This window comes from Taudactylus pleione, unplaced genomic scaffold (assembly GCF_031769625.1).
Source record: "Taudactylus pleione unplaced genomic scaffold, aTauple2 ptg000329l, whole genome shotgun sequence".
NCBI classification, from domain to species: Eukaryota; Metazoa; Chordata; class Amphibia; order Anura; family Myobatrachidae; genus Taudactylus; species Taudactylus pleione.
The window spans coordinates 6,160,658-6,188,195 of record NW_028284730.1 but is presented as its reverse complement, the minus strand read 5'-3'; the positions used below and the strand labels follow the sequence as shown (position 1 = coordinate 6,188,195).

At 46.4% G+C, this 27,538-nt stretch overlaps 1 protein-coding gene across 4 annotated transcripts in view; it reads left to right on the top strand.

Moving 5' to 3' along the window:
* ENTPD4 (ectonucleoside triphosphate diphosphohydrolase 4) overlaps positions 1-19,856 on the top strand; it is a 44,841-nt gene extending 24,985 nt beyond the window's left edge. For 2 of the 4 annotated variants that reach the window (XM_088443370.1, XM_088443371.1), the window contains exons 5-13: positions 6,735-6,885; positions 7,268-7,371; positions 7,866-7,925; positions 8,008-8,162; positions 14,012-14,178; positions 14,303-14,627; positions 14,960-15,045; positions 15,233-15,394; positions 17,688-19,856. In XM_088443370.1, coding sequence (XP_088299496.1) covers positions 6,735-6,885; positions 7,268-7,371; positions 7,866-7,925; positions 8,008-8,162; positions 14,012-14,178; positions 14,303-14,627; positions 14,960-15,045; positions 15,233-15,394; positions 17,688-17,916 — 1,439 coding nt within the window. In that variant the 3' untranslated portion in view covers positions 17,917-19,856. The remainder of the gene's footprint in view (positions 1-6,734; positions 6,886-7,267; positions 7,372-7,865; positions 7,926-8,007; positions 8,163-14,011; positions 14,179-14,302; positions 14,628-14,959; positions 15,046-15,232; positions 15,395-17,687) is intronic. The other 2 variants (XM_088443372.1, XM_088443373.1) reach the window with 2 other exon arrangements.
* Positions 19,857-27,538: the final 7,682 nt, after the last annotated feature.

Below are 27,538 nucleotides of genomic sequence, written 5' to 3'. Positions count from 1 at the left end.
CATGGAAAATAAAAAGGCATTTAATTATTACATTATTGCTGTAGTTTGTAAATAAAATGTAAGCACAGGCACATTTCACTGTTTATTACCGGCTCCAAGGTGGTACGTGCATTAGAGCAAAATATATAGGCAGGGCTGCTGTGTGATTTTCTGGCCGAGCTGGGCGGGAGTCACTCGCTTCGTCATAGCTTAGACGACGTGGGTGGAACCACGGGGAAGCACGTCAGGTGATTGCTGTACAGGCTGCAGCAATCACCTGACGTGCTTCCCTGTGGCTCCACCCATGGCGTCAATGCCATTGGGGAGCACACGTCAGAGGTCACTTCCTCCTAGTTGACTCGGCAGTACTGCAGCTAGGTAAGCTACAAAAATTAAGACCGTGAGCTACAGGTTGGAGAACACTGCTCTAGGCCATTTATAATTATTAAAAAAATCGATAGGGGAAAAAGGCTAAATTGATGCAAAGAAGAGAATCCAGGCTTGCAAAAGTATTCACTCCTAAAACAAATAACACTTGCGTAGATTGTTTCAGACAGTATGTTTTTATTGTGAACCAGTAGGCTCGTAAAGTACATTTCCAAACCCATAATACATTGTGTCTGCAGATGAATAAAAAACTAAACAAAACTGCAGGCTAGTACTTGGTTGAACCACCTATTTCTGCAATAACAGCTTTAAGTCTCTTGGGGGTAATTTTCTACCAGGCTTGCACACTCTTTGGGACTGATTTTTGCCCTTTGCATATTTGCCCCAGTTTGAATGATGCTTTTGGACTGCATGTTTTACATAGTGCCATAGATTCTCAATTAGATTGAGATCTGGTCTTTGACTTGACCATTATAGAGTCAGTCACCTTTTTGTTAGGCTGAGAACACACCTGGACGACTTGTCCGCCAACCCAGAGATCCGCAGACCGAGAGGCCGATTGGTAAGCCAATACACACTTACCAATCTGCCGTTCAGTATGTCTGGACTGACATCACAACTGGGCGGGCATATAAATTTTCCCGTACACTAGAGATGTTAATGTCAGCTGTCCCTGCATTAAGTATATGGGCGGTCGGAGGGTCGCCAGCACACAGCCAGATGCACCAATATATCAGCAAGATATATTGTCATCGGCTGTGCTGCGGGGTCTGTGAATGACATTGATCAGACATCTCTTCTGTACATACATACAGATGCACTGTGCAATGTCATTCGTCGGCTAATTGATCAACATATCGCATAGTGTGTACCATGCATTAGTTAGCCATGCCAATATTGCTTTGTGCTTGGAATCATTATCCTGCTAAAAGATGAACTTTCTCCCAAGCTTTAGCTTCATAGCAGACCAAAGCAGGTTCTCTTGCAGTATCTCCCTGTATTTTGCACCATCCGTCCTTCAATTTTAACAAGATGCCGAATCCCTACTGAGAAAAACATTCCACAAAACACAATGCTGCTCCCACCTTACATTACTCTCGGGATAGTGTTTGTTGAGGAATGGACAGTTATGTTTGCATAGCATTTTGCATTGGGTCCAAAAAGTTATTTTTGTCTCATCTGACCTCAAAACCTTAACTCACATGTTAGCTGGGTAACACTAATGTTTTTTTTGGGGGGGGCAAACTCCAAAGATGTCTTTATGTCTTCAGTGATGACTTCTTTCTAGTCATCCTCCCACACAGGCCAGTTGTGTACATAGCTCTTAATATGGTTGATTGGTGCACCTTCACTCCAGTCTCAGCTGCTTCTAGTGACATTTGGCCTCTCTCTGGCTTCCCACACAAGTCTCCTTGTTCTTTTTGTATATTCTTTTATTTAAACATGCACAAGTCCAATAAAACAAAATAGAATAAATTACAAAATTGGACAACAAATTTGAAACAAAAACCAGGGACAGACAAAATTCTCGAAAGGACGTTCATTTTTATAAGATTTACTCTCCCTATCCATGAAGAGTTTTTGGGTTGCCAAGTCTGGAGGTCTCTACCACTTTAACGCAGCAGTGGGATATAATTGGTCTGAAGGCGATCCTAAACATCTCTTGTCAACTTTATGCCCAAATATTGAATAAGGGCTGGATACCAGTGAAATGAAAAGGTTGACTGCAAACCACGAGCCATGGACTCTGGTATTCAAATTACGTGCCACAGCCTTAAAATAATTGATATTAAAGTTTGACAAATTGACATTTTCCAAAGGTAAATTAGATAGCGATTATCTCTAATCCATTTGAATTCACTAATAAATCATCCGCAAACATGGCTAATTTGTATTCTGTGGTTCTCAATTCAACCCCGTGTTACCTTCTATAGCTTGTGCTAAGGACTGCATGCACAATATGAAGGTGATGGGAGACAATGGTCTTCTTGTCTGGTTACATATAAAATCGGGAATGGTGCATAAATACCCCATTTACTTTAACTCAAGCATATGGATTTTTATATATGGCCAATATCCTCGCAAGACATGCCAAATGCTACGTTTCAGTGTCACAGTCGCTGGCACTGTAACGTAGCATTTTGCATGCAGATATAACCACAGTCGCACACAGAATATAGATATGCTGCTTATTTCAATTAGCAGAAGCTGCTTGTGCCTCCTATTCAGACCGCTTTGCGAATAAGATGCATTTTAGGGGAAAAAGTTGCACGAAAAGACGCCCAGCGCTAGAGCGCTACATGACGCTCACACGTTATGTGTAATGCGACTTGTAGCGTACAGAGGTTAGATGTATGTAGATCTTTGTCTCCTTGGGTAAGGACATTGCAGTACTCCATATAAGTAGACATTGAGTGACTGTATAAATAACCCTTTGTCTCGAACAACCGCTGACGTTTCTAATCATGCAGAATTAATATGACTGATGGAAAAGTAAGCCTTAGTAGTGCCCAATACAGATGTGCAATGATGTTTGGGGCATTCAGTAAAGAGCAGATCGTCCTGGCAGTCACACTAATATGAAGTGAGACAAACCTGTTTTCGTTACTGTGGTCTAGTCACACAATGGGATGTGGAAAGTGTGAGTGTGTCTGAGAGAGGATGTGACCACAGGTAGTGATCCCCAGGGGGAGTACAGCTCCCATCCAGGCACATTCCAGATACACGCCTGACTAGCACTCAGGAATGCCAAACCTTCACATCACTGACAGGTGACCCTGGAGGCCTCATTACCTCCACCTCTCTGAATTGCTGTGCCTAATGTGTCCTTATTAGTGTTTTGGGGATTTATTATAGCCAAGCTGGAATGCTGCTAAGATGACAAAATAAGACCATCACAATAATATTTGTTTTGTATGTACGCTGCACACCAGTTGACACTAAAAAGGAAAGGAGATCTTACAATAATAATATGTAACACATACTCTAATAGTACATATATTAAATAAAAGTAAAAAGATGTTGGTGGAAAAGGGGTATAACTAATACTCCATTTTAATTTTAGAGTAAAGCTGGCCACACACTAAACCAACTTACATCCAACCAGCCAACTTGTTGATTGGTTGGAATGAAAATCTGGTAAGGTATCAAAGCAAATGACAATCAGCAATTTGCTCCCAAACGCCGGAAAATGAACAAGAACTGTTGTTTGAACAAATTGTTTAGATCAAACATTTAACAAACTTGTCTGACGACCATTTTCATCTGTTTTCTGGCATTTAGGAGCAATTGCTGATCATCATTTGCTCCCATACGTTACCAGATTTTCATTCCAACCAATCAACAAGTTGGCTGGTTGGATGTAAGTTGGTCTAGTGTGTGGCCAGCTTAAGACTCCACCTATAGCTGTAATATAAATTGCAGTCAGTGTGAGTTCCATGATTGGCAATGCCACCCAACGTATGCCTGTACATGCACTTCTGGATGAGCCATTAAAGGGTGAATGCTGCATTAAATATGACACAGAGCCTGACGGGGATGAGGGATCAGGATGTAGGGCAGACAGTTGCTGGGGGTAGGAGATTCTGTGATTAAGCTGAAAGTAGGATATGTTGCCTGGACCATGATTGCTGGTCTGGGGAGGACCGTTCAGTGCTGATAGTATAGTAAGAGATAGATGGACACTCCGCAAAAACCTTTTTAGGAAATTAGAGCGCAAACACAAAGCACGGATTTCCATGGCAGTATTTTTTCAAGCACGACCTGTGCCACACGTCTTACCTGAAAGGCTACTATACTAGAGCATAGGGAGGTTAGTCATTGGCTAAGACTTGGTGTAGGAAGGAGAGTTTGGTGGTATTGGAGAATGGGGCTGATTTTTCTCCCTGCTCCAGGGTTAGACCAGGGAAATGGGGCAGCTGGCAGGAGTGGTGAGAAGCCACCATAATGAGGTGCATACAGTTAAATATAGGAACTGTACAAACTGGGAGTCTCCTAAGCAAAACGGCTACCGTAGAATTAATGATATTGGAAGAGAATGATGATGCTGTATGTATAGCTGAGACTTGGTGGGGTCAGAGCCAGCACTGGGCAGTGGATTTGGAAGGCTAGAGCATGTATTGGAAGGAGAGGATACAGGAATAGTCTGTGTGTATGTAAAGCCTGTCTAGGTCCTGCACAAAAGGAGGATGTGTGTGATGGTGAGGACAGTGCATTTGTTAGAACATGTCTAGCATATGTGATTGTCCTGAAATTCAATTATTAGTTCAAATTGAAAGGATGGTTACATCGAGATACAAGTGACCCTCCTAATAGATGATTTGTAACTATATATTAATAAATAAATCTAGTGTCTTTAGCAGATGAAGCTTTTATTTATTTATTTATTTATTACATAACCAAGCATGACAGGTAGGAGGATTTATTACATAGTACTAAAGCGTTCAGGAAAATGTTGTCACTACATGGTAATATGTGACTTCAGTTTCATTAAATTGTTTTGTGAGGGAAACCAAATAAGAAATCTGGAAACATGTTTTGTTTAAATGCATACTGCTGCAAGTGGATACCGTATGACAGCAACATTATAGGAACAATGGTCCCCAAGGTAAATAAGACCATATTCCAGGTGAATGAGAGAACATATGGTAAAACAAGAGGGGACTGAAAAGTAATTATGGGCATAAGTGGAATGTAGCAAAATCTGGAAAAGTAAATCATGTTAGCAACGGCTGAAACCCTTTCCTATGCTGATGGCGATTCCATCTTCTGCTCGCAGTGGCTGGAGAGAGTATTAGGGAAGGGGGGGTGGCGTGTATGGGGGGCTGGGGGCTCAGGAATTACATGGGAGGGGGGAATAAGGGGATTGTGTTTAGGTCTAAAACTGCTTATTGGATGGAGTAACATTTAATAAAACAAACCCTGTACTTTACATATAAGTTTTCTTAGAATTTTTTTGAAGCATGTTTGTGGTGGCTCAGAATAAAGGTGGGTGAGACGCCCTGATCTGGAGGACATAGCCTGTAGGGAGATTTTCACATGCCTAGTGCTAGAATTTTGTTTCTGGTTTATGTGTAAATGACATATAAGTTATTTAATACCCACACACAATTCTTTGTTATCACATGTGTGTGTGTGTGTATATATATATATATATATATATATATATATATATATATTGTCTAGAAAAATCATGGTAACAAGTTTGAATATTTTGATTGCCAAGCACCTTACAATGATTGTATCACTGTGAGTGGGCAGATTGAAGGATCATAGTTAACCACGTTCATTCCTTTTATTCCATCCTGTCAAACAACACACTTGGATACACAACCTGCAGAACTGGTGACGGTGTAGATTGTTTAATCTCTCTGAAACTGGAACCGGACTAGTTCCAGTGCTGTGATTGAGCCCAGAAATCATATTCCTGGTCACACAGTCATTATAATACAGGGTTCAGGGCTGTCTTCCCCTGTGTGGAACCATTGTGTTTGTGTTGGGGTTGCTATGGAATCCCAGTGATGTCACTGGGACTTCCTGTTTGGGGTGATTGCCATATTAGGACAGGAGAGGTACCATCTGTGATCTCATGGTCACTCTCGTGCCAGTCTAGCATTATATCGCTGGTAGAAGTGATCTAATATTGCTGAGAAGATCAGAGACATGGATCATTTCCCTCCTGCAGCCTAGAATAAAGTAAACCTATTTGGTATCTCTGTATCATGGGGTAAATTACAGGGGCTATGTTGAACTAACTAGTAGAACAGTCACGAAAAACTGTTAAATGGAAGTAATTCTTATTTAAACAGGTGCAACCCAGCCTGGGACAAATCTCTCTGGTCATCAAGTGATTACATGATCTCTTTTCTGAACATGTTCACTATATAAAGTTATGATACTTTTTAGATCTTTCTATGAATGAACAAGTCTAACAATGAAGAACTCGTTTGTGACCCACATTCCAGACCTAATGTCATTTCCTTGTTTGTGTATTACAGTGAGCTGTAAGGTTTTTATTCCCAAGCAGTAAAGGTCTGAGCCACGTTAGAAAACCACAGCATTTATATTTCTCTCGCTCTTTCTGGGATAGGTCTTGTCCAGGTTTGACAAATCCCATCTTGATAAATTTTCATTCACGGGAGAGGGTTGTTGACAAAAAAATGTTATTCTATCTCACTTATTGCACCTAAGACTACATTTGAAAGTGAATCTTTAAGCTGTGAAATCTAGCAACGGCCTGTGGTGCAGTGATAACCTGTCAGCATTTCCCTGTAGCATACACAGAGTGAAGATAGCTACTTTATGCCTCACTGTTGTCATGGTTGCTATGACTTTAGACTTGTTTCATCTTACCGACTGTCTGCTTCTAGGTATTTCGGAACTTGCCACCACCCCAGAGAAAGCCAGCGACTACATATCTCCATTGCTCAACTTTGCTGCTAGCCATATTCCCCGGGATAAGCACAAAGAGACTCCCCTGTATATTCTCTGCACCGCAGGGCTTCGGATCCTGACTGAGAGGTGAGGGGGTCCTTCTTTACATTAATCCCACAGAGAAAAGTCTGTATCATCAGTTTTCACTGGCAGAGGGCTTCATTTCAAACCACACAAGACATGACATCTTGCATAGATATCCAGCTGGTTTTGCAAAATGCAGAGATCCGCTTGTAAAAATATAATTACTAAGACACCAGGCACTTGGTGTCTGGGTAGAGGGGGGAGATTGTACTCTTTTTAGCGTGCATGCCCTCTGACCTTGTGTGGTTTTGGGTTTGCACTCATTAAACTATTTAGTCTTTGGATGATTTGCATAGTAGCATTTTCTTGGTGAAGCAGCTTTTGACCCAGTTACTTTTCCTGGTGTCCACTACATAGATGTACTTAGTGCACTTGTGTGTTTCAGCCAGCAGGAGGCCATACTTGAAGATCTGAGAACAGATATCCCAGTACACTACGACTTTCTATTCTCTGACTCCCACGCAGAGGTCATCTCAGGGAAGCAGGAAGGTACGTGAGGCAGCCCAGACTCCGCTCAACAGAGGCCTGCTGTATACCATCAGTGTACTACCATGTCGTCATCCTGACAATCCCCCTTTTATAAAGCCAGTGCATGCACTAACAATGTGCCGTACAGCATGCAGTTTACTGAGTGACTTGCATAACACTGGTATTGCGTACGATGCTGTATGTATAATATATAGGGATGTGCAGGCTCGGATTAGTTCGTATTTTCCCGCCAAATTCAGATTTATTTATTTTTCCCGCCAGAAATCGGGTCTTAGAAAAAACGTCATCTTTTATGCACAAACATCATCTTTCATGGACTTTTGTCCAGGAATGATGATGTTTGTCAATGAAAGATGACATTTTGCCTCTTTCTGAGACCCGATTTTTGGCGGGAAAAAAAATCTGAATTTAGCGGGAAAATCCAAACTAATCCAAGCCTGCACATCCCTAATAATATATAACACAAACATTAATTGTGTTGTTGGATCTTGCAGGAGTGTACGCCTGGATTGGCATCAACTTTGTCCTGGGGCGATTTGATCACATAGAGGATGGTGAGTACGTCCACCTCATCTGGATGGTAACATGCCCAGCATCTATTGCTGCTTGTTTATCTCTCACTCTTGGCTCCCACAGAAGATGAGGCAGTGGTGGAGGTAAACGTACCTGGCAGTGATAACAAGGACGCCATCTTCCGCAAGCGGACAGCGGGCATCTTGGACATGGGCGGGGTCTCCACTCAGATCGCGTATGAAGTACCTAAAAGTGTAAGCTTTACCTCCTCCCAGCAGGTCATTATCAGTAATATTTTACTCCTTTTTATTTGCACTTTTATTTTGCTTCCAGTTTTGTCTTTGTGTCATAATCAGCTGCAGCAGTTGCAAAAGTAAAATGTTAACTCGGTGGAAGGTGTATTTACCTCACCCATTAGCTTTATGTTGGCATGTTCGGGACCTGTCACCTACTCTCAGGAAAGTCATTATTATGTGGGTTACAATGTTCAGTCATTAAACTAATTCTGCCTAAAAGTCTTTATAGGAGACCAGGATACTATAAGCAACAGATTCCAACATAGACCATAAATCTCCCATTGTGTTGTGGAGAGTCTATTAGTATTTCTGGGGTTATGACAGGTCCTTTTGTCACTGTCGCTGTGCTGCTACCAGGTTGCTGGTTAAGTGTTACTCTTATGTGTCTCCATTGTTTTCATACATTGTCTAATCTCCCTTTGCTGTGTTATCTGCTGCATGAGCTTCTTCCCTATATGCGTGTATGCTTTCTGCCTCTTAATATACAATGTATGGCTCCATCATGTACAGCTTACAGGCAGATGTGATGAAGGGATAGACTAGCAGGCTCAGGTTCCATGAGAAGTAATAGGATAGAGCGATTATTTCCAGAGCACACGATCTAGGCCATGGACATGTTCACGCTACTATGTTTTATTTTAATTTTTAAAGAGCGAGTACGTACTAAGGGCCTGATTCAGAGCCGGACGCTCTGAAAGAGCGCTCGCTCTGAATCAGGGCGGTTTTTTTTTGTTTTTTTGGAGCGGCCTCCTGACCGCTCACATAGCTGTGGGTGACCACCCACAGCTATTGCGAGCGGCCAGGATGATGGTCGCAATGGTCAAGACCGTCCCGACCGTCGGGCTTGCAACGAGACCTTTGTGGTAGGGTCTCGTGGTCGCATGCCCCAGAGAACTTCTGGCTCTAATAGAGCCGGAAGCTCCCTCACTGACATCACTGGTGATGTCAGTGGGGCCGCCCACAAACTGCAGGCATTCGCATGGGAACGCCTCCATTTGTGAAGCCACCCCCCCGCAACGCCTACAAAATGTGGTGAGCTGTCGATCAACATTGACAGCCGCCCCTTTTGTAGTGAGCCATGGAGCGAGTGCTTTTTGCGCTCGCTCCGGGGCTCGCGCGCGCACTGTGCCAATCAGGCCCTAAGAACAATGTACATAGGCTGCCTGTAGCTGTCTCTTGAAAGCTGCATTTATATTGGGTAAACTGGGCTAACTAAACAGCAGTGGCCCAATCATGATGCTTGTGCAGAAACGTACGGTCAGTGTACATAGGTTTGTAAGAAATCGATATTTCAGTAATGGTAAACGAGACGTATGGTGCGCTGTTAAACCATCCTGTGTATTCTTAAAGACCCACCAACACTGACCATTTGCTTCTGCACAATTATCAATGGCTCCTCTGCAGGGGCGTATCTATAATGGGTGTAGGGAGGCAAACACCGCACACCCTGCACCCTTTTAATACTTACCTTTCCGGAGTCCCACGTCGGAGGTATCAGCGTTGTACAAATCGCCTGGAAAATGGCCGCCGTGGCCGTTTTTCGCATGCGCAGTAGGTAAAGCCCCGGGGAAATGGCTGCCGGCCGCCGAGGAAAGACGAGGGGACCTTGGACTGAAACTGCACACGGGCCCCCTCCTCTCTTAATGCGCCCCTGCTCCTCTGGTTAGCTCTGTTTAAGCTGTGCACACATGGGTGAACGTGGCATTAAAAGCTAAATCATTTATTTGGGGGTAGAGCTTTTAACTTTGCTCCCCGACTCTATGGAACCTTCTTCCTCCCACATTAATACACCACCACAACCTGGCTCCAAGCCGGGACCCTAAGGCAGCACTGAGCATGGGTCTGAGCCGGGTTTTACCCCTTTCGCCACGGCGACAGGACCCGGGTTATTTCCAAGGCCAGCCGTTCACACCAGACCCGGGTCTTCCAGGATCCAGGACTTAGGGCTTTATTCAATTTGAGGCGAAAAGTCAGTTGCCGGACTTTTCGCCGTCATTGGAGGTTTGGGAAGTGAAAACTTATCGCGCTTGTCCCCGCGATTCCCCGTATTCAATTTCATTTTGGCGAAAACGTGACTCGGCGAAAAGGAAAACTGTGAAAAGTCCTGTCATTTTCGGGGAAATCGGCCTGACACCCCCCAAAAGATGCTCTGACATGTGGGATCACTATGGGTACCCCCAAATTTCCCTGCTAAAGGTATGTGGGGTCAATAGGTGCTGTATAGCTTCTTTGGGAAAGCGGTGAAGAATAGCATTAGCAACTTTTGGGGGAAAAATAATGTGTCCCATCAAATTTGGGGTACATGAAAATGGGTACTAGCATATTTTAAAGTGGCTAATGTGAAGTTTTAAAAATCGTGAAAAATCCACCTGCCGCAACCACCTGCAATAAAAAAAAACACCTGCCGCATACTATTTCGCTAGTTTAGAAGTTTGTACCCCATTTTTATTTTTATTTTTGCCCCCAAAATCAAAGTACCTTTTTGGGGGTGTCCTGTGATCCTTTTTTTTTTTTTTTTTTTTTTTTTTTTTTTTACACAGAATAACTTTGGGGGACTGCCCAAGGGGTGCAGGGTGGTTTTTGGAAGTCTGCACCCCAAAACCCCAATTCTGCACTTGTTCTCGCCACCTATTCAATGGCGATACTTTTTCGCAGGTCCCAATGCATAGACTTTTCGCTCCGGCGAAAAGTCGGGAAAACTGAATACGGGGATGAGACAAACCTGCGAAAATGATGTCATCGGCGATAAAGTATAGCCGATAACGTGTTTTCGCAGCCTAATTGCATACAGCCCTTAGGGTGTTACAGTGGACTCTTGAACATGATGTAATTTCCAAGCGCTTCTGAAGCCAGCCAATCTGTAGGGTTGAGGCAAACCCCGGTTCATCGTGACCTGGGCCGCACCGTTTACACTGCACCAATACCCGGGCCCTTCCCGCGTTTAACGCTGGTAGTGACCAGAGTCTGATTCCCGGGTCACTTGACCAATTTTTATTTCCCCTAAAACCATTTTACACTGAGCCGTGACCTGGGTAAACCTAGCAATAACCCTGGTTATTGCAGCAGTGGAAAACGGGTATTATAGAGTCCTCCACACTAGAATCCTGCAGAAACAGACTCAACACTTCTCTGTTGACTCATTTTATTAATGTCCCTTTAGTTTCTAAATAACATACAACCCAAATGCTTAGTTATCTTCTCTGTTAAGTTTATTTTGTATGTTGTATTTTTGTTACGGCAAATGTAAAGCACTTTGAGTCCTATTGGGATAAAAGTGCTATATAAATAATAATAATATAGCACGTGCATATGGAGCCTGACCAGCTTATCCGTTCTGGGTCAGAAGACACCAACCTCTGTGGATAAGGTAGATAAGGCTTTAACCAGAATTATAAACTTGTACTCTGCAAACAACCTCGCCATATACTTTCATCTATGTAGAAATTACACCTAGAACACAGACACTGGAGTCTGATGATGATGATAATAATAAATTTCCTTTATTGGACAATACATGTTGCTTCAAAGTATATGTGGGGACAAATATATCGCATTGCTCTCAGCACACACATCTGCACTTATAGTATGTGGCTCCTGCTGGCTATACAGTGGTGCTTGTCCAACATATTGCACAGGTGCTGTAGGGATTGGGCACAGGATCTGTGAGAAGCAATGTAGAAGTAACCAGTCATATATGTCAGCTATGTTATCCTGTAGACAATATTTATTCTCTCACCCGAAGCCTTGAGGAAAGTGCTGAGTGACAACTGGAAAGAGCCATTAACACACTGATTACAGCAGTAACATAGACTAATGGGGCCCATCCATCAGCGAGGGAATGCTGCAACCCTGCTTCGCAGAAATCCAACATGTTGGAGTTTGCCGACTTGACGATCGCGTTAAAAAAATGATCGCGATCGTCAAATCGCCGACATTTAACATGGGGAAATATCTGCGATCCGGCGACGGATCGCAGGACATCGATGGTGGAAGGTCGGCGTTTCCACGTGGAAACGCCGGCACTTCCCATCGCATCGCCGGATCGCAAAAAACGGTCTCTGATGTATGGCCACCTTAAGGTGCAGGGGTGAGCCCTACAGTAATTGATGGCTGCAGCAATACATTGGTAAAGAGTGAGAGTTTTGGATAAAATGCAATCCAGAGAAAATAGATAAAGCAATGCTTCCCACACAGCAACCTGTTTTCAGATGGATTAAGATTTTGTCGAGAATGACCAATCACATCGGGAGACTAAGGTTGTCCAGCAGCAACAACTGAATCGCCGTAGGTCACCTAAGTACGCTGCATATGTAACCCCGCAGCGCTACATATAATGCAGGGAACCCGCTATGTAGGATAGAATTACACAGCCTGAGGGAGAAAACTAGTATTTCATGCTGGCAAATACTCCGGAGTCAGCGAAAATTAAAGGTAATTTAGTAAACTGAGACTCTGTTATGCTGAATAAATGGAATTACAGCTCACACACTGTCATTATGTTCTCTCCTGTCCTTGTGTTACTGACCATATATTATCTGTGGGAGGGACATGAACTACACCCTTTGGATAACACAGGCCCGGAGACTCTGCTTTTCATATTACATGAACCTTTCCCTGCTGTTCCCTCATGTACATCGCCACAGAACATGGTGTTTAGTATCAGAGGCTGCAGAATTGGCTGCCACAACCTCGTATAGAAAGCGAGGATCCATATAATGTTTCAGTATAAAGCCTCCTCCCTTACCCCTTCTTCCCAATACGCTGATAACCTTGGCAGGAACATGATGTACATAATGTTGTACAAAAGGAAAAATACTAATACTATCACACTGGATCTATTTCCTGTTTACACGATTTTTATGTCATTATGTGTGTAAACGCAGTGAAATGGATAATATGAAACCATTGTTGCCTCACAGATTGTCCTCATACACTTCTCTGTGCAGCGTGAATTGTCTGACGCGAGTGAGACGCCAGGTCTTGTGCGGCTTGACTCGCGGCAAGCTATTTTTTTTTTTTCCTATTTTTGCATCTAACCCAAAAATGCGCCCTGGCGCGTTGCGAGAGACTGTTTGGCACAACTGCAGCAATAGTGTATGAGGACACATATGGATGTTGTTTGTTTAAAAAAAAAAAAACTTGGATCACAAATGCAGGTAACCTTACGGAAATCTTAGCAAGTAGATGCATGACTCATTCCATCCTGCTTTTGCAATAGCTTTTTCCCATAATATATGCCTGTCTGAAGAAGCCCACATATTCTTCACCGCTGACACGACAATAGTGTAGGAGGGGACATTGGTAGCTTTAGTCTCTCTATGGGTGACTGTGCATTGGAGTCCTGATCATTTATTTGCAAAGTATAAACGTAAAAAAAAATTAGGACAAAAATGGTCTTTGAAAGAAAGTCATATTCTTGTTCTTTTCATAAATGAACACCATACCCCTGGAAGTAGCAGAGTACAGGGCCATGCAAGTTCAGGAGCCGCGCGCCCTTGTCTGCTCCCATCATGCTCGAGGACTCTCAGGCGGGTGCTTGTATGTAATGTGCTGCCAGTGGAGGTTACTGGCACACCATATTGGGAAAGAATCTGGGCCCTGGAGCATCATGGCAGTACGGGTGTCAGCAAGGGAAAGTAAGGGAATTTCATTACAAAAATGAACACAAATCTGCATGAGGTTCTTCTTTAAGGTCTGTATCCTCTTTGTGATTTAATCCCTGGTCTAGAAGATATTAATACCCGCTAAACGCTGTATATGTCTCCGTGTTCACTGCATGTGCTGTGTTCATACGCTGCCATCTGACAACTGTCCCACTTTTCCGTCTGCAGGAAGAGATGGCTAAGAACCTGCTGGCAGAGTTCAACCTTGGCTGCGATGCCCACGAGACCCAGCACGTGTACAGAGTGTATGTAGCCACCTTCCTGGGCTTTGGGGGCAATGCTGCTCGGCAGAGATACGAGGGATACATCTTCTCCAGCACAATGGATAAGAACAGGTCAGGGCCACATCCTCATGAACATTTGTAGTGTTTTATAGATTTGTTTGGCTGGCATGATAAAGTTAAAAATGAATGAATAAAGTCACTATAGAATCTTTCTGACCGTGGTTACTGGTCTCAGGCTTCTAGGACAGAAACTGGGTCTGTCTCCAGATGTGCCATACTTGGACCCGTGCCTTCCTTTTGATATCCCAGATCAGATTCACCAGGAGGGACAAACTAGGTTCTTGCGTGGAACGGGCGATTTCCATCTCTGCCGCCGGCTCATCCAACCTCTCATGAACTTGTCCAATGAGACACAGACAACCTTAAATGGCATTTACCAGCCCCCACTGCCCTACCACAACAGCGAGTTCTACGGCTTCTCAGAGTTCTACTATTGCACAGAGGATGTTCTGCGTATGGGGGGAGACTACAAATCTGCCCGCTTCCTACGAGCAGCACAGGTAAGAGGAGATTGTCTGTAGTTGACGAGCGTTATTACGGTTCTTCTCTCGTATGCTCCATAATAGCACTTTACCAAACATGCTGTTAGTTATCTGTTTGCCGATCCCATTGCCAAGGGATGAGTAAAGCCTCCTTCTGGGTCTCATAGGAGTTTGATTTGCTTCAAGCTGCCAGGTATGCCTCCTACTCTAGGGACACCATAAAACAAACAACCGCAGGGTCCTAGGCAAGAAAGCCCTGCAGAATTGCTAATGGGGGATCATTGTTTCGGGTCATCATAAGGACAACTTTAATTTTCTCTCATTATAACAACCTTTCCTTGTACTCTCAGGATTACTGCGCCACAAAATGGTCAGTTTTAAAAGAGCGGTTTGATCGTGGTCTGTTCGCATCACATGCTGACCTGCACAGGCTTAAGTGAGTATAAACTATGAAATGCGGAGGAAGGAATAACATCAGCTCTCCCCATCTTTTTCTGTTTGATTATTGATGTGTTTTACTGTGAAACACACACAAATGTTACTGTTCACAGATGTAATGCTTAGTATTGATGTATCCACCGACCCACCGACTGACAAATACCTTTCCTGTTTTCTGATTGCAGGTACCAATGCTTCAAGTCCGCATGGATGTATGAGGTTTTTCACACCGGCTTCTCATTTCCTGCCAATTACAGCAGCCTAAAGACTGTCCTGCAGGTGTATGATAAGGAGGTGCAGTGGACACTGGGAGCTATCTTGTATCGCACAAGGTTCTTGCCACTGAGGTAACAAGTTTAACACGGGGTGTAGAAAGGAGAATTCAAGACAGACAGGTACTCAAAGCAGTGTCTTTAATGGCAGCAGACACTGCACTTTAGCATGCATAGGCTTAGGCCTGGGGACACAGGCATATAACAAGTAATAAAACACAAATAAATGTCCCAGCACTCCCAGTGCTTAATAGGCAGTCCCTGGCACTGCAACACTCTGGCCTACTAAACTGGCCGCTAGCCAGCATCAGTGCACAGAGCACTAGGTGTCTGAGAGGTTTAAACTCTTTCTGCCTCTCAAGGCGCATATCCGCTAGCTGTGAAATTGGAAGATTTGAACAATATCGTTATCGTTCATCGTCCGCAATATCGTCCAGTGGGTATGCAGTCAACGACCAACGATGAGCACTCCCACTGTTCGTTGACGACCTCTTTCATAACCCGTACTTGCAGGGCAACCTGACGATACCTGTAAGTATCGAGTTTGCTCATTGGTTAATGTACTTTTGTGTGGCGCCATATAAATAAAGTATAATGATAATAAGTACGGGGATGAGGGAGGGTGACGTCACTGAACGATATTGTGTGAATGCTCAATGTCATTAACGACATTGAGCCCAGCGCTGCAGGGAACACTCTAGACGATATCACTCATGGAGCATATCGTAGTGGATACCCCCCTTCAGTGATAAGCTGCAGCTGGGCCTGTGCAAATGTTCCACACCTCCACTGCTACTGCAGAATGCACAGGCTTCACTCTAGCCTCCCTTGAAGGGAGCTGATCCCACAGGAATGTGGGCAATTCAGGTGAGAGACAACCCCTCTCACCACACACGATAATAAAGTTTCTTAGTAGCTTGCATTCTATATTTACAGACCATATCATGGAAAGGACTGAGGAACATATGTGCTAATAACTTTTCTAAACTTTAACTTGTAATTGTTGTTTTAACAAGCACATTGTCATACAGAACCTTGTCTCTGTGATTCTGCCAACTGCTTAGAGTCGCCTGTTGTAAAAAGATAATTGCCGTAAAATGTGTATATACAGTATAGCCATAATGAACATGAGAAATCCATTAGTCAGGCTACAGATAAAGGTTGCTGATGGTGAATCACAAACATACAGACACAACTCATCACACATATACAGACACAACTCATCACACATATACAGACACAACTCATCACACATATACAGACACAACTCATCACACATATACAGACACAACTCATCACACATATACAGACACAACTCATCACACATATACAGACACAACTCATCACACATATACAGACACAACTCATCACACATATACAGACACAACTCATCACACATATACAGACACAACTCATCACACATATACAGACACAACTCATCACAAATATACAGACACAACTCATCACACATATACAGACACAACTCATCACACATATACAGACACAACTCATCACACATATACAGACATAACTCATCACACATATACAGACATAACTCATCACACATATACAGACACAACTCATCACACATATACAGACACAACTCATCACACATATACAGACACAACTCATCACACATATACAGACACAACTCATCACACATATACAGACACAACTCATCACACATATACAGACACAACTCATCACACATATACAGACACAACTCATCACACATATACAGACACAACTCATCACACATATACAGACACAACTCATCACACATATACAGACACAACTCATCACACATATACAGACACAACTCATCACAAATATACAGACACAACTCATCACACATATACAGACACAACTCATCACACATATACAGACACAACTCATCACAAATATACAGACACAACTCATCACACATATACAGACATAACTCATCACACATATACAGACATAACTCATCACACATATACAGACATAACTCATCACACATATACAGACACAACTCATCACACATATACAGACACAACTCATCACACATATACAGACACAACTCATCACACATATACAGACACAACTCATCACACATATACAGACACAACTGATCACACATATACAGACACAACTGATCACACATATACAGACACAACTGATCACACATATACAGACACAACTGATCACACATATACAGACACAACTGATCACACATATACACACACAACTGATCACACATATACAGACACAACTGATCACACATATACAGACATAACTGATCACATTTAGGCTGTTTATCAGGCTGCAATACTGTAATCGGATACTTGTCTCGGAATAAACCAGGTCTGTGATCTTGTATCGCCCACAGAGACATCCAGCAGGACCACTTTCGTGGTAGCCATCCCCACTGGCGTGGGGCATCGTTTGTGTACAACCACTACCTGTTCTTGGTCTGTTTTCTGGTGGTCTTGCTTTCTATCATGCTGTACGTACTGAGGCTACGGCGCATCCACCGCCGCATGCACCGGAATACATCATCTTCTGCGCTGTGGGCAGAGCAAGGAATACAGCCGTCTGGGCTGTCCAGCCCCTTGTGAGGACCGGTCAGCAGCATATTGCACATCTCCCCTACCATTGGTGGATTTACAGGTTTATCCTACCTGTCACTCTTATGGTTCCTGTGTGAACTGTTCAGCGGCTCCCTCCTCTGCAGAGAGGGAGGAATCCTGATGAAGTCTGGCATGTCGGGGTTCAACTGGGTCTTGGAGCTGCCGCCTAGGACTTGATGGGAGGCGACAGATAAAAGCCATGTTTTATGCCTCAGGGTCCCCCATCCTGTCACGAATAAAGGGGTGCAATGTGTGGCTTGTATGGAGGACATAGCACATCTTTAGGCTGCACATACTCTCCTCAGTAATAATGCCAATCTTGCACTTCTACCGGCATTAAGACTCTCTTATAAGTGATCTCTGCAAGGTGTAATTATGAGAATTGTTGTTTTAAAATTATTCCAATACGGACATTGGCAGATCTCATTCTAGCATAACGAGATAGGAAGCATGAAACCTTCCGTACTATGCTATTGGATTATTAAGGTTTACTCCTTGCCTACACATGAAAGGCAGACATTTTGTGTGCTAAACTAACCCTCAAGAAAATTCAGCCTATCAATTCGCTAGGAGTGCGAGGCTTAAAGTGCCTCATGCCTCAGTGATGTCACTAGATCCTAGTGAATTGATAGGTTCATTGGTTCTGCCCACAAAATGGCTGACATCACTGCGTGAACATGACAAGTAACTTTCACTTCAGCCTTTTGCCTGCTTTCCTGATGGCGCTGCGTCTTTTTCCTGGCGTCCTATGGCGATGCCTCACATTCTGTGTTACACTGGAACAGGAGCTGCTAAATGTTCTTTCTGGAGCATAAAAAAGTAAAATACAGGGTTATGGGAGGGTTATGATGGTATGAATACAAACATTTTCTGTAGACACCTGCTCCCTAAGGTGAAAGCATTTCTAAATGTGTAGATAAGTGCTGGCAGATGTCACTCCCTACCACGAAACCGACATTACACGTGTCAGTCTTCTGACTCTTTACGTGGCTTAAAAGGATATTTCCTGTATTTAAAGGCAGCTGATTAGACATGTATGCATAGGTCTTGTGTATACTGTACACGTGTTCTCTGCATATGACCATGTTACCTTGTTGTGGGAGTTGATCTCGGTGCTTATTGAGCACAATTTATTATACAATAGGTTCAGATTGCATTGAAGGTTTCAGTGATCGTCACGCATGCGCACACCATTGATTTGTGTCGGTGGCCGAACAGTCCCAGAGATATGCGTCTGTGGTAAAGAGGGGAAGGGGCTGAAGTAGGGTACCCCAACGGTCAGTATGCACCTTTAGCAGCTAGGCCTGTTCCTATTTAGTCATTATAAATGGGGTCCATCCCTATGGCACACTCCTTCATCCTACACTGCACGCTCACAGTACTGAGGGGATACTTGTTACATGGGGTGTAGGTAAGGTGCTCATATCTGTGATTCCCCTTTAAAGGAATGAATTATTATGGAGAGGAAACTGGTAGCTAGAACTGAGGAGAATTAATTTGATGTCTTGCTGGATCTGAGAACAGTACATGTCCCGTAAACCGCTTGATATTTTCTTTTAATAACCTTGCTTGGGACAAAATGCACTTGGTGAGTGGTGACGTCAGCCCAAATCCATCTGGAAAGACAGATTCCAGCTGGGAAGCGATAAAATGTAACGCCAGCTCTGCTTCTGTTATCCTCTGCCCGGCTCTAGCAGCTCTTGCACACTTACCATCTTCTGCCAGCTCCTGGAAGAGAGTCTCCTGCAGCCCCACTCTCCTGTCTACGTGCTCAGCCTCCACTCCTGCACTTTGCTCCCTGGCGTCCTCTTACAGATAGAAGTTCACGTGTGTGTGGGGGTCTTTTTTTTTTTTTTTTATGTCTTCCCCGCTGTTAATTTATAATTTTATTTAAAGTAAAGAAAAACAAGAATACCTTAATACTTGGATCTGCTGTGTGTTGTTCTGTGACTGTAGACATTGAAGACAAACATGCGTGTTTGCAGCTGGATCTGTGATGCATTTATTAAATCAAGATGTCTGCTGACTTGGAGACCCTCCTTACACCCACCCCCGTGCAGAAAACACACGTAATCCCTGATGAGCCCCTGTAACTGGATAACACCAGGATGCCGGATCTGAGGGCATGGGCAGAATGAGAGAATACAATGGCACTTTAAAAAAATAATAGATTAGCTGTGAAGCTTTCATGACAATGTAATAACTTTGACCATGTAAAGGTTAATGTTTTAGAGCAGGACGGTCACGTGTCCTAAGCCGAGTACTGTTCCCTACAGGGGATTGTGCAATTTACCATCCATTATTCCAATAGAAGAAAAATAAATCTTAAAGGAACACTTGGCCTTGACCACTAATTCTTATTTAACATATACACTAACCTTTGATACACAAAGGGCATACAATCAAAAGGATGAAGTGACAAAAATATGAGGTTAAATGCTTGTTTAAAGAGATCTGAGTTTTTAGGCAGCCATGTTGTTCCATGGATTCCTATGGGAGTTGATGCTATGTAAGGGTGGGTACACACCTGACAGATATATCTGCAGATCGAATGATCAGCCAATGTATCTGTCAGTGTGTACCCAGCTTAAGTGTAGGTATATATTGCAGGTTATTAATGCAATGTCAAATTCTGTCTGTTGTATTGCTCTCTTGAACACATATTACGCTGGCCGACATATCGGGCGTTCAATTGAATGGCCGATATAGTGTCTGTGCGTCAGCCAGTGTGTACAGACATATCGTGTCGGCTGTGCGGCACAGTTGATGGCAGATGCATCTGCATATCATGCTGTGTGAACGAGTGATCAGCCGACCGCCCATACACTTGCTCCACAGGCCGCCGGTGACTGACATAACAACTGGGCACGTGTAAATGCCCGCCCCGGTGTGACATCAGGCACAACACATCGGGCTGACAATTGGTAAGTGTGTATGCATTTACCAATCATCAGATAGGACAGCGGATCGCCCTCATCTAATGTGTACGCCGCTTTACACTCTATCTCTGCCATGCCACTTTCACAGGGCTCAGTATTCCTGGTCATCACTGGTCTATCGTTTGCATAGTGCTTTGTGTTCTCTTCTGCACCCATGATGTTTTGTGTACATCCCTTGCTGATGTCCCCCTGGTATAATGACATGCCTTTGGTGTTGGCTTTCCTACACTGCCACACCCTTGTTTTGCAGTTACACTGGTCCTGTGAGAGTGGGATTGAGAGGATTACATTAAGCCCTGTGCACTGACCCCAGCCGGCCCCTTCCTCAGCTCAGAGGCCTGAGATATGTTACCCCTATGAAAGCATACACCTTGGCTACTGACTGATCTACACAATGGCTGTGTTTGTTTGTGTTTATTTACGTGCTGAAACACGGCTTACAGAGTCCATTAAGTAGGAGGAATGAAGCCCAGACAAAACAAGGTGACTTGACCTTTGACACCCCCATGTGAACCACAGAGGAACTGTGACACCCAAAATCTCACCTCTCCATGGGTGCTTGAGTGTGTCAGTCAGTCACTGGCAGGGGTCACAAACACAAGAGAAAAGGTGATGGAGGAGAACAGTAACTGAGACAGCAGATAGCAGCTTGCCCCACCCTGTCTGCTCCACTGTTGTAGGCAGCAGGACTCCCAGACCCTATGTGATCCCCGGTAACCTTATATCCCAGTATGTGCCTGCATGGAATGACTTCTGACACTGTGCTGCATAGAGGCTGTCCCAGACGCCCATCGCATATTGATGCAGCAAGCTGTCTCTGAGCATGACCTTGTGTTGTAGATCTGTGTCCGGTCCTATCGCCGCCCTTCTCCTGTCATTATCTTTTCTACTTCAGGGTACATAGGGTATCCACAGGATACCTTGGGGTATAGGTGTGACGTCAGTCGCCGGGCACCATAGAGTTAAGCCTCCCAGGATGCACTAGGGTCCCCCTCCTATACCCCGCCCCCGAGCCAAGGCACCTCAGTTTAGTTTGGTGCCCGGCCGGAGTCGGGTGCACCTGTCGGAGTGGGGGCCAGAAGAGCCCCTGAAGCTTTCTCCTATGCAGCTGTGGCTGCACATCTGGATGTACAGCATGGACAGTCAGTCCTGACGTCCATGCTGTCTTCCCTACACCCCCGCCGGTACCAGAACGCCGGTACCGATCCGGGGATGCTGGTGAGCATCTGGGGACACAGCTAGCGGTGACCCCAGATGTTCCGGACCATGGCCGGATTTAAGGGGGACAAAGGTAAGCAGCGGGGTCCCGCGGTGGGTCCCCGCTGATCACATGGTCCTGAGTCCCCAGGCAGGGGGCTCCCTGGGGACTGGCTGCAGCGTGGAGCCAGGCGACCAACCTGCGCTTCCACTACCCCCTGGGACAGCGGACCGCAGCAGAGCGGTAGCACTGCGGCGTCCCAGGGGTTAAATGCATGCCAGGGGAGCGCGCCTTCCCTGTCTCACAGCCGGCGCCTCCCCCGCTGCACACAGCCCTCTGCACGCTGCCGACTGGTCCTGTGGCAGCGCTCCTCCCCCAGGCCAGCCTCCTCTCTGCTCCTCGGCGGCCATCTTCTTCTGGACGCATGGTGAACGCTGCTGGAAGCTCTGGTGGAAGCATCGTGGTCTGGGTCCCCCCGCATACCTCTCCTCTGCTGTGGTCAGGTCTGTGTATGCAGCGCTGTGTCCTACCAGGCCCTGTGTCTGCGTAGTTGAGTGATCAGCGCTGTTAGTGCAGGAATTGATTTTCTTTGCATTGTATGTGACTGTGCTAGCGCTGCTGCCTGTAACTTTTCTTCTAAACTGTCAGCTTTATTCTGTCCCTGTTCTTTCTGCTAAGCCCTTGCGGTGCGGTGCTGCAGGGTGGTCTCTCGCCTATTTACTATATAATTGGTGAGAGGGGTCACATACTTGGTGCCATCATGTCTGAAAGTGATTTTCCTCTCCAGCTACAATGTACTACATGTAAAGTACCGTTAGCGGAGGGGGAGGGTAGCGCGGAGGGCCTTTGCCGGCAGTGTTTGTCCATGGCGCGGCTGCTTACGGTTACAGCACCGGTACAGGAGCCGCCCTGGGCTTGTTTCGCTCAGGCGCTTACAGCCTTAGTTGGCCAGTTAGCTCCGCAGCCCACGTTTACACCGATGGGTTTGTCCCAGCAGTCAGTGGTGTCACCCATGCAGGGTTTCCCACGACAATTGGTGGTATCCCACAGTCTCCCTATTTCCCCGCTCCCGGTTTCTCAGGAGCCAGCGTGGGTTAACTCCCTGACGAGTTCTGTACAGCACTTGTCGGATGTGTTGCAAGGGGAGTCTGTGATGCGGCCGCATAAACGGCCGGTGGCGTCTCTGTCGGCTCCTTATGAGGATGACGAGGGGACGTCTGATGATGGGGAGATTCTGAATCCTTACGATCAGGAACCTCTCCACAGTAAGGACGCTGATGCAAAGTCCAAGGTATATATTCCTGGACTTATTCGGGCGGTCCGCACAGCCTTGGTGATTGAGGACGAAGTTCCCCCAGCGGCTAAATCTAAGTATGCCTTTTTCAAAGATGTGAAGGGCGATGCCACTGTCTTTCCTCTTTCGGGTCAGTTAGTGGACCATTTAGAGGAGGCGTGGAAACAGCCTGGCAAAAGATACCAGCCGCAGAGACGCCTGGCGGTGGCTTATCCGTTCGCGGATAATTATTTTGCAAAGTGGGAATCCCCTCCACAGGTGGATTCTCACGTGACCCGTCTTGTCCGTAGTGCCACATTGCCGATGCCATCCATGTCCTCCCTTAAGGATGCTACGGACCGCAAGGTGGAGATCTGCCTGAAGTCCGCTTATTCCCTTGCGGGGGGGGCAGCACGGCCGGCTATGGCCATTTGCTGGGTTGCCAGAGCGATGGAGCGCTGGGCAGATTCATTAGAGGCTTCTTTTGATTCCGACTGTCCGGCCGAACAGGCGGAGTTGATTGGCAATCTCCGTGATTCGGCCACTTATATCAACGAGGCGACCCTAGACATTAGTACTCTGGTGTCTAGAATTTCTTAAGCAGCGGTGGCTGCTCGTCGCACCTTGTGGCTGCGATCCTGGAAGGCGGACGCAGATTCCAAAAAGGGTCTGGAGGCGTTGCCGTTTACCGGAGAAGTTCTCTTCGGTCCAGATCTGGATAAGATTGTGGCCACGCTGGCGGCAGCCAAATCGGCTTGTCTCCCGTCGGCCGCTGCTCCTTCTGGTTCTGGACCATCGTCCTTTCGGTCATCTAGGGCCCAGGGCAGGCCCAAACCACAGTCGTTTCCTCGACAGGCTGGCCCTAAGAAATTGGCCAAGCCCCGGAAGCAGGCATGGAGTACCAGACGTCCGGCCCCCAAGCCAGATGACAGCCTGCGGCCTGACGGTCCGGGCCTCCCTTTGGGGGATCCCAGGGTGGGAGGCCGCCTGCTGCAGTTCGCCCAGTGTTGGTCGGCCACTATGACAGACACTTGGGTTCTCGAGGTGGTCTCTCACGGGTACGCCCTCCTTCCGGCACAGACCCCCGGCGCGATTCTTCACCACGGGTCTACCGTCAGACCGGAACAAGGCTATGGAGCTGCGGAAGGTATTGCACACTATGCTCCAAGCTGGAGTTATAGTGCCTGTTCCATTCTCCCAGAGGGGCCAGGGTTTCTATTCAAATCTTTTTTTGGTACAGAAACCCAATGGGTCGTACCATCCGATTCTCAACCTCAAAGCACTCAACAAGTCTTTGCGGGTTCCGAAGTTTTGGATGGAGACCCTACGGTCCATCATTCTGGCGCTGGAACCTGGGGACTACATGGTGTCATTGGACATACAGGACGCTTACCTGCATGTCCCTATTCTTTTGCGCCATCAACAGTTCCTCAGGTTTGCAATCCGCAGCGACCACTTCCAGTTTCGGGCGTTACCTTTTGGCCTGGCGACAGCACCACGTGTTTTCACCAAGGTGATGGCGGTCATGGCGGCTTCTCTGCGGCTGCAGGGAGTCCCCATGTTGCCGTACTTGGACGACCTGTTATTGGTGGCAGGATCTCCAGAGCTCCTGTTACGCCACTTGGACCTGACCATTGCACTGCTGCAACGGCACGGCTGGCTAATCAACTGGCAGAAGTCCACTCTAATCCCGTCTCGGAGGATTCTGCATCTGGGAGCCTTATTGGACTCGGGACAGCAGAGGATCTTCGTGACGGAGGACAAGATCTCTGCTTTACAGTCAAGGGTGCGCAGTTGTCTGCACAGCCGCCGGGTGTCCCTACACTCGGCGATGAGGTTACTGGGCTCCATGGTGTCGGTGTTCGACATGGTGGAATTCACCCAGTTTCACTCCAGACCTCTGCAGCACCTGATCCTGTCCAAGTGGAACGGGCTGCCTCAGTCTCTAAAGTCCCAGACGATTGTGCTCACCCCGGAGGTTCGCCTGTCCCTTGCTTGGTGGTTACAGACGACTCACCTCAACAAGGGACGTCCGTTCTGGGTTCCAAATTGGGTCCTGTTGACAACGGACGCCAGTCTTCGGGGCTGGGGAGCAGTTTCGGGTCCACACTTGTTCCAGGGCAGCTGGACGCCGACAGAAGCGGAGCTTCCAATAAATATCTTGGAACTCCGTGCGGTCTTCAATGCTCTCCAGCAGGCACATCGGTTTCTCCAGGGTCACCCGGTGCAGGTCCAGTCGGACAACGCTACCACCGTGGCCTACATAAACAGGCAAGGAGGAACTCGCAGTTGGGCGGCTCTCGTAGAGGTCTCTCGGATCCTGGTTTGGGCGGAGCGCAATCTTCCGGCCATATCAGCGGTCTTCATCCCGGGAATGCTAAATTGGGAGGCGGACTTTCTAAGTCGTTCATCCGGGGGAATGTCCCTGCACCCGGATGTTTTTCAACTGCTGGTGGACAGGTGGGGTCTTCCAGAGATCGACCTATTGGCGTCCCGGCACAACAACAAGTTGCCGGTGTACGGATCTCGCACAAGAGACGAAGGGGCGTCTCTGGTGGATGCTCTGTCCGTCCGGTGGACGTTCCGGTTCGCATACCTGTTCCGGTTTCCCTTCTTCCACGGGTAATCCGGAAATTCAAACAGGAAGGAGGGACGCTCCTGTTGATAGCTCCCGCGTGGCCCAGACGGCACTGGTTCTCAGACCTTCAGGGTCTGTCCGTGGACAGTCCTCTGCGGTTGCTGCTACGACCGGACCTTCTGTCTCAGGGTCCTTGTCTTCACCCGGACCTGACTCGGCTGTCTTTGACAGCGTGGCTGTTGAGACGGCCATGCTGAGGTCCCGGGGGTTTTCCAGCTCTGTGGTGCGTACCATGTTGCGAGCTCGGAAACCGTCTTCCGCGAGGATATACCATCGCGTGTGGCATACGTTCTTCCAGTGGTGTCGACCGAGAAGTTATGCACCGTGGGAGTTTCGTCTGTCTCGGATTCTCGCCTTCCTGCAAGCGGGACTGGATCATGGGCTTCGCCTTGCTTCTTTGAAGGTACAGGTTTCGGCCCTATCTGTCTGGTTTCACCGTAGGATTGCTACAATCCCGGATGTGCGCACCTTTATGCAAGGTGTTCTCCGCATTCAGCCGCCCTTTGTTCGACCTGTGGCGCCTTGGGATTTGGCTGTGGTCCTGAGGGCTCTCCAAGGACCGCCGTTTGAACCACTGGGCTCAGTGGATCTTAAATGGCTAACAGCTAAGACTGTTTTCCTTCTGGCTATTGCTTCGGCCAGACGTGTTTCTGATTTAGGGGCTCTTTCTTGTAAACCCCCTTTCTTGGTTTTTCATGGGAACAGGGCAGTGCTCCGCACTCGGCCCGAGTTTCTTCCCAAAGTTGTTTCCCAGTTTCATGTTAACGAGGAAATCGTTGTTCCGGCCTTTAACTCACCGGGTCTTTCCGTGGGTGAGGCCTCTTTGGATGTTGTGCGGGCCTTAAGGACTTATGTTGACCGCACTTCTTCGTTTAGGAAGTCGGACGCTTTGTTTGTCCTCTATGGCTTCCGTAAAAAGGGTTGGCCTGCTTCAAAGCAAACTTTGGCAGCCTGGATCCGTATGGCTATTTCTGAAGCTTATCTTCATGAAGGCCTGCCGGTTCCTCCTTCTGTGAAGGCTCATTCCACTAGGTCTGTTGGTCCTTCGTGGGCAGCTCGACGTGGTGCCTCTGCAGTCCAGATCTGCAAGGCTGCTACGTGGTCTTCTGTCCATACCTTCGTGAGGTATTACAGGTTTGACACCTTCGCCTCTCAGGATGCTTCCTTCGGGCGGCGGATTCTCCTTTCTGCACAGGAGCGTCCCCACCCTTAAAGGATACTGCTTTTGGACATCCCCAAGGTATCCTGTAGATACCCTATGGACCCTGAAGTAGAAAATATGAGATATGGTAAGAACTTACCCTTGTTATCTCTATTTCTACGAAGTCCATAGGGTTCCACAGGACTCCCGCCCTGTCGCACCTGTGCTGCAGATGGGCTTTGCTCTGGTCACCGGTTTTCCGTCTCCCTCTGGTGAGAATGTGATTCTTGTATGTGTCCAGATCTTTTTTCTCTCTCTTCCTTCTCCTCCTCCGGCCTATGGCTTGATAACTAACTGAGGTGCCTTGGCTCGGGGGCGGGGTATAGGAGGGGGACCCTAGTGCATGCTGGGAGGCTGAAAA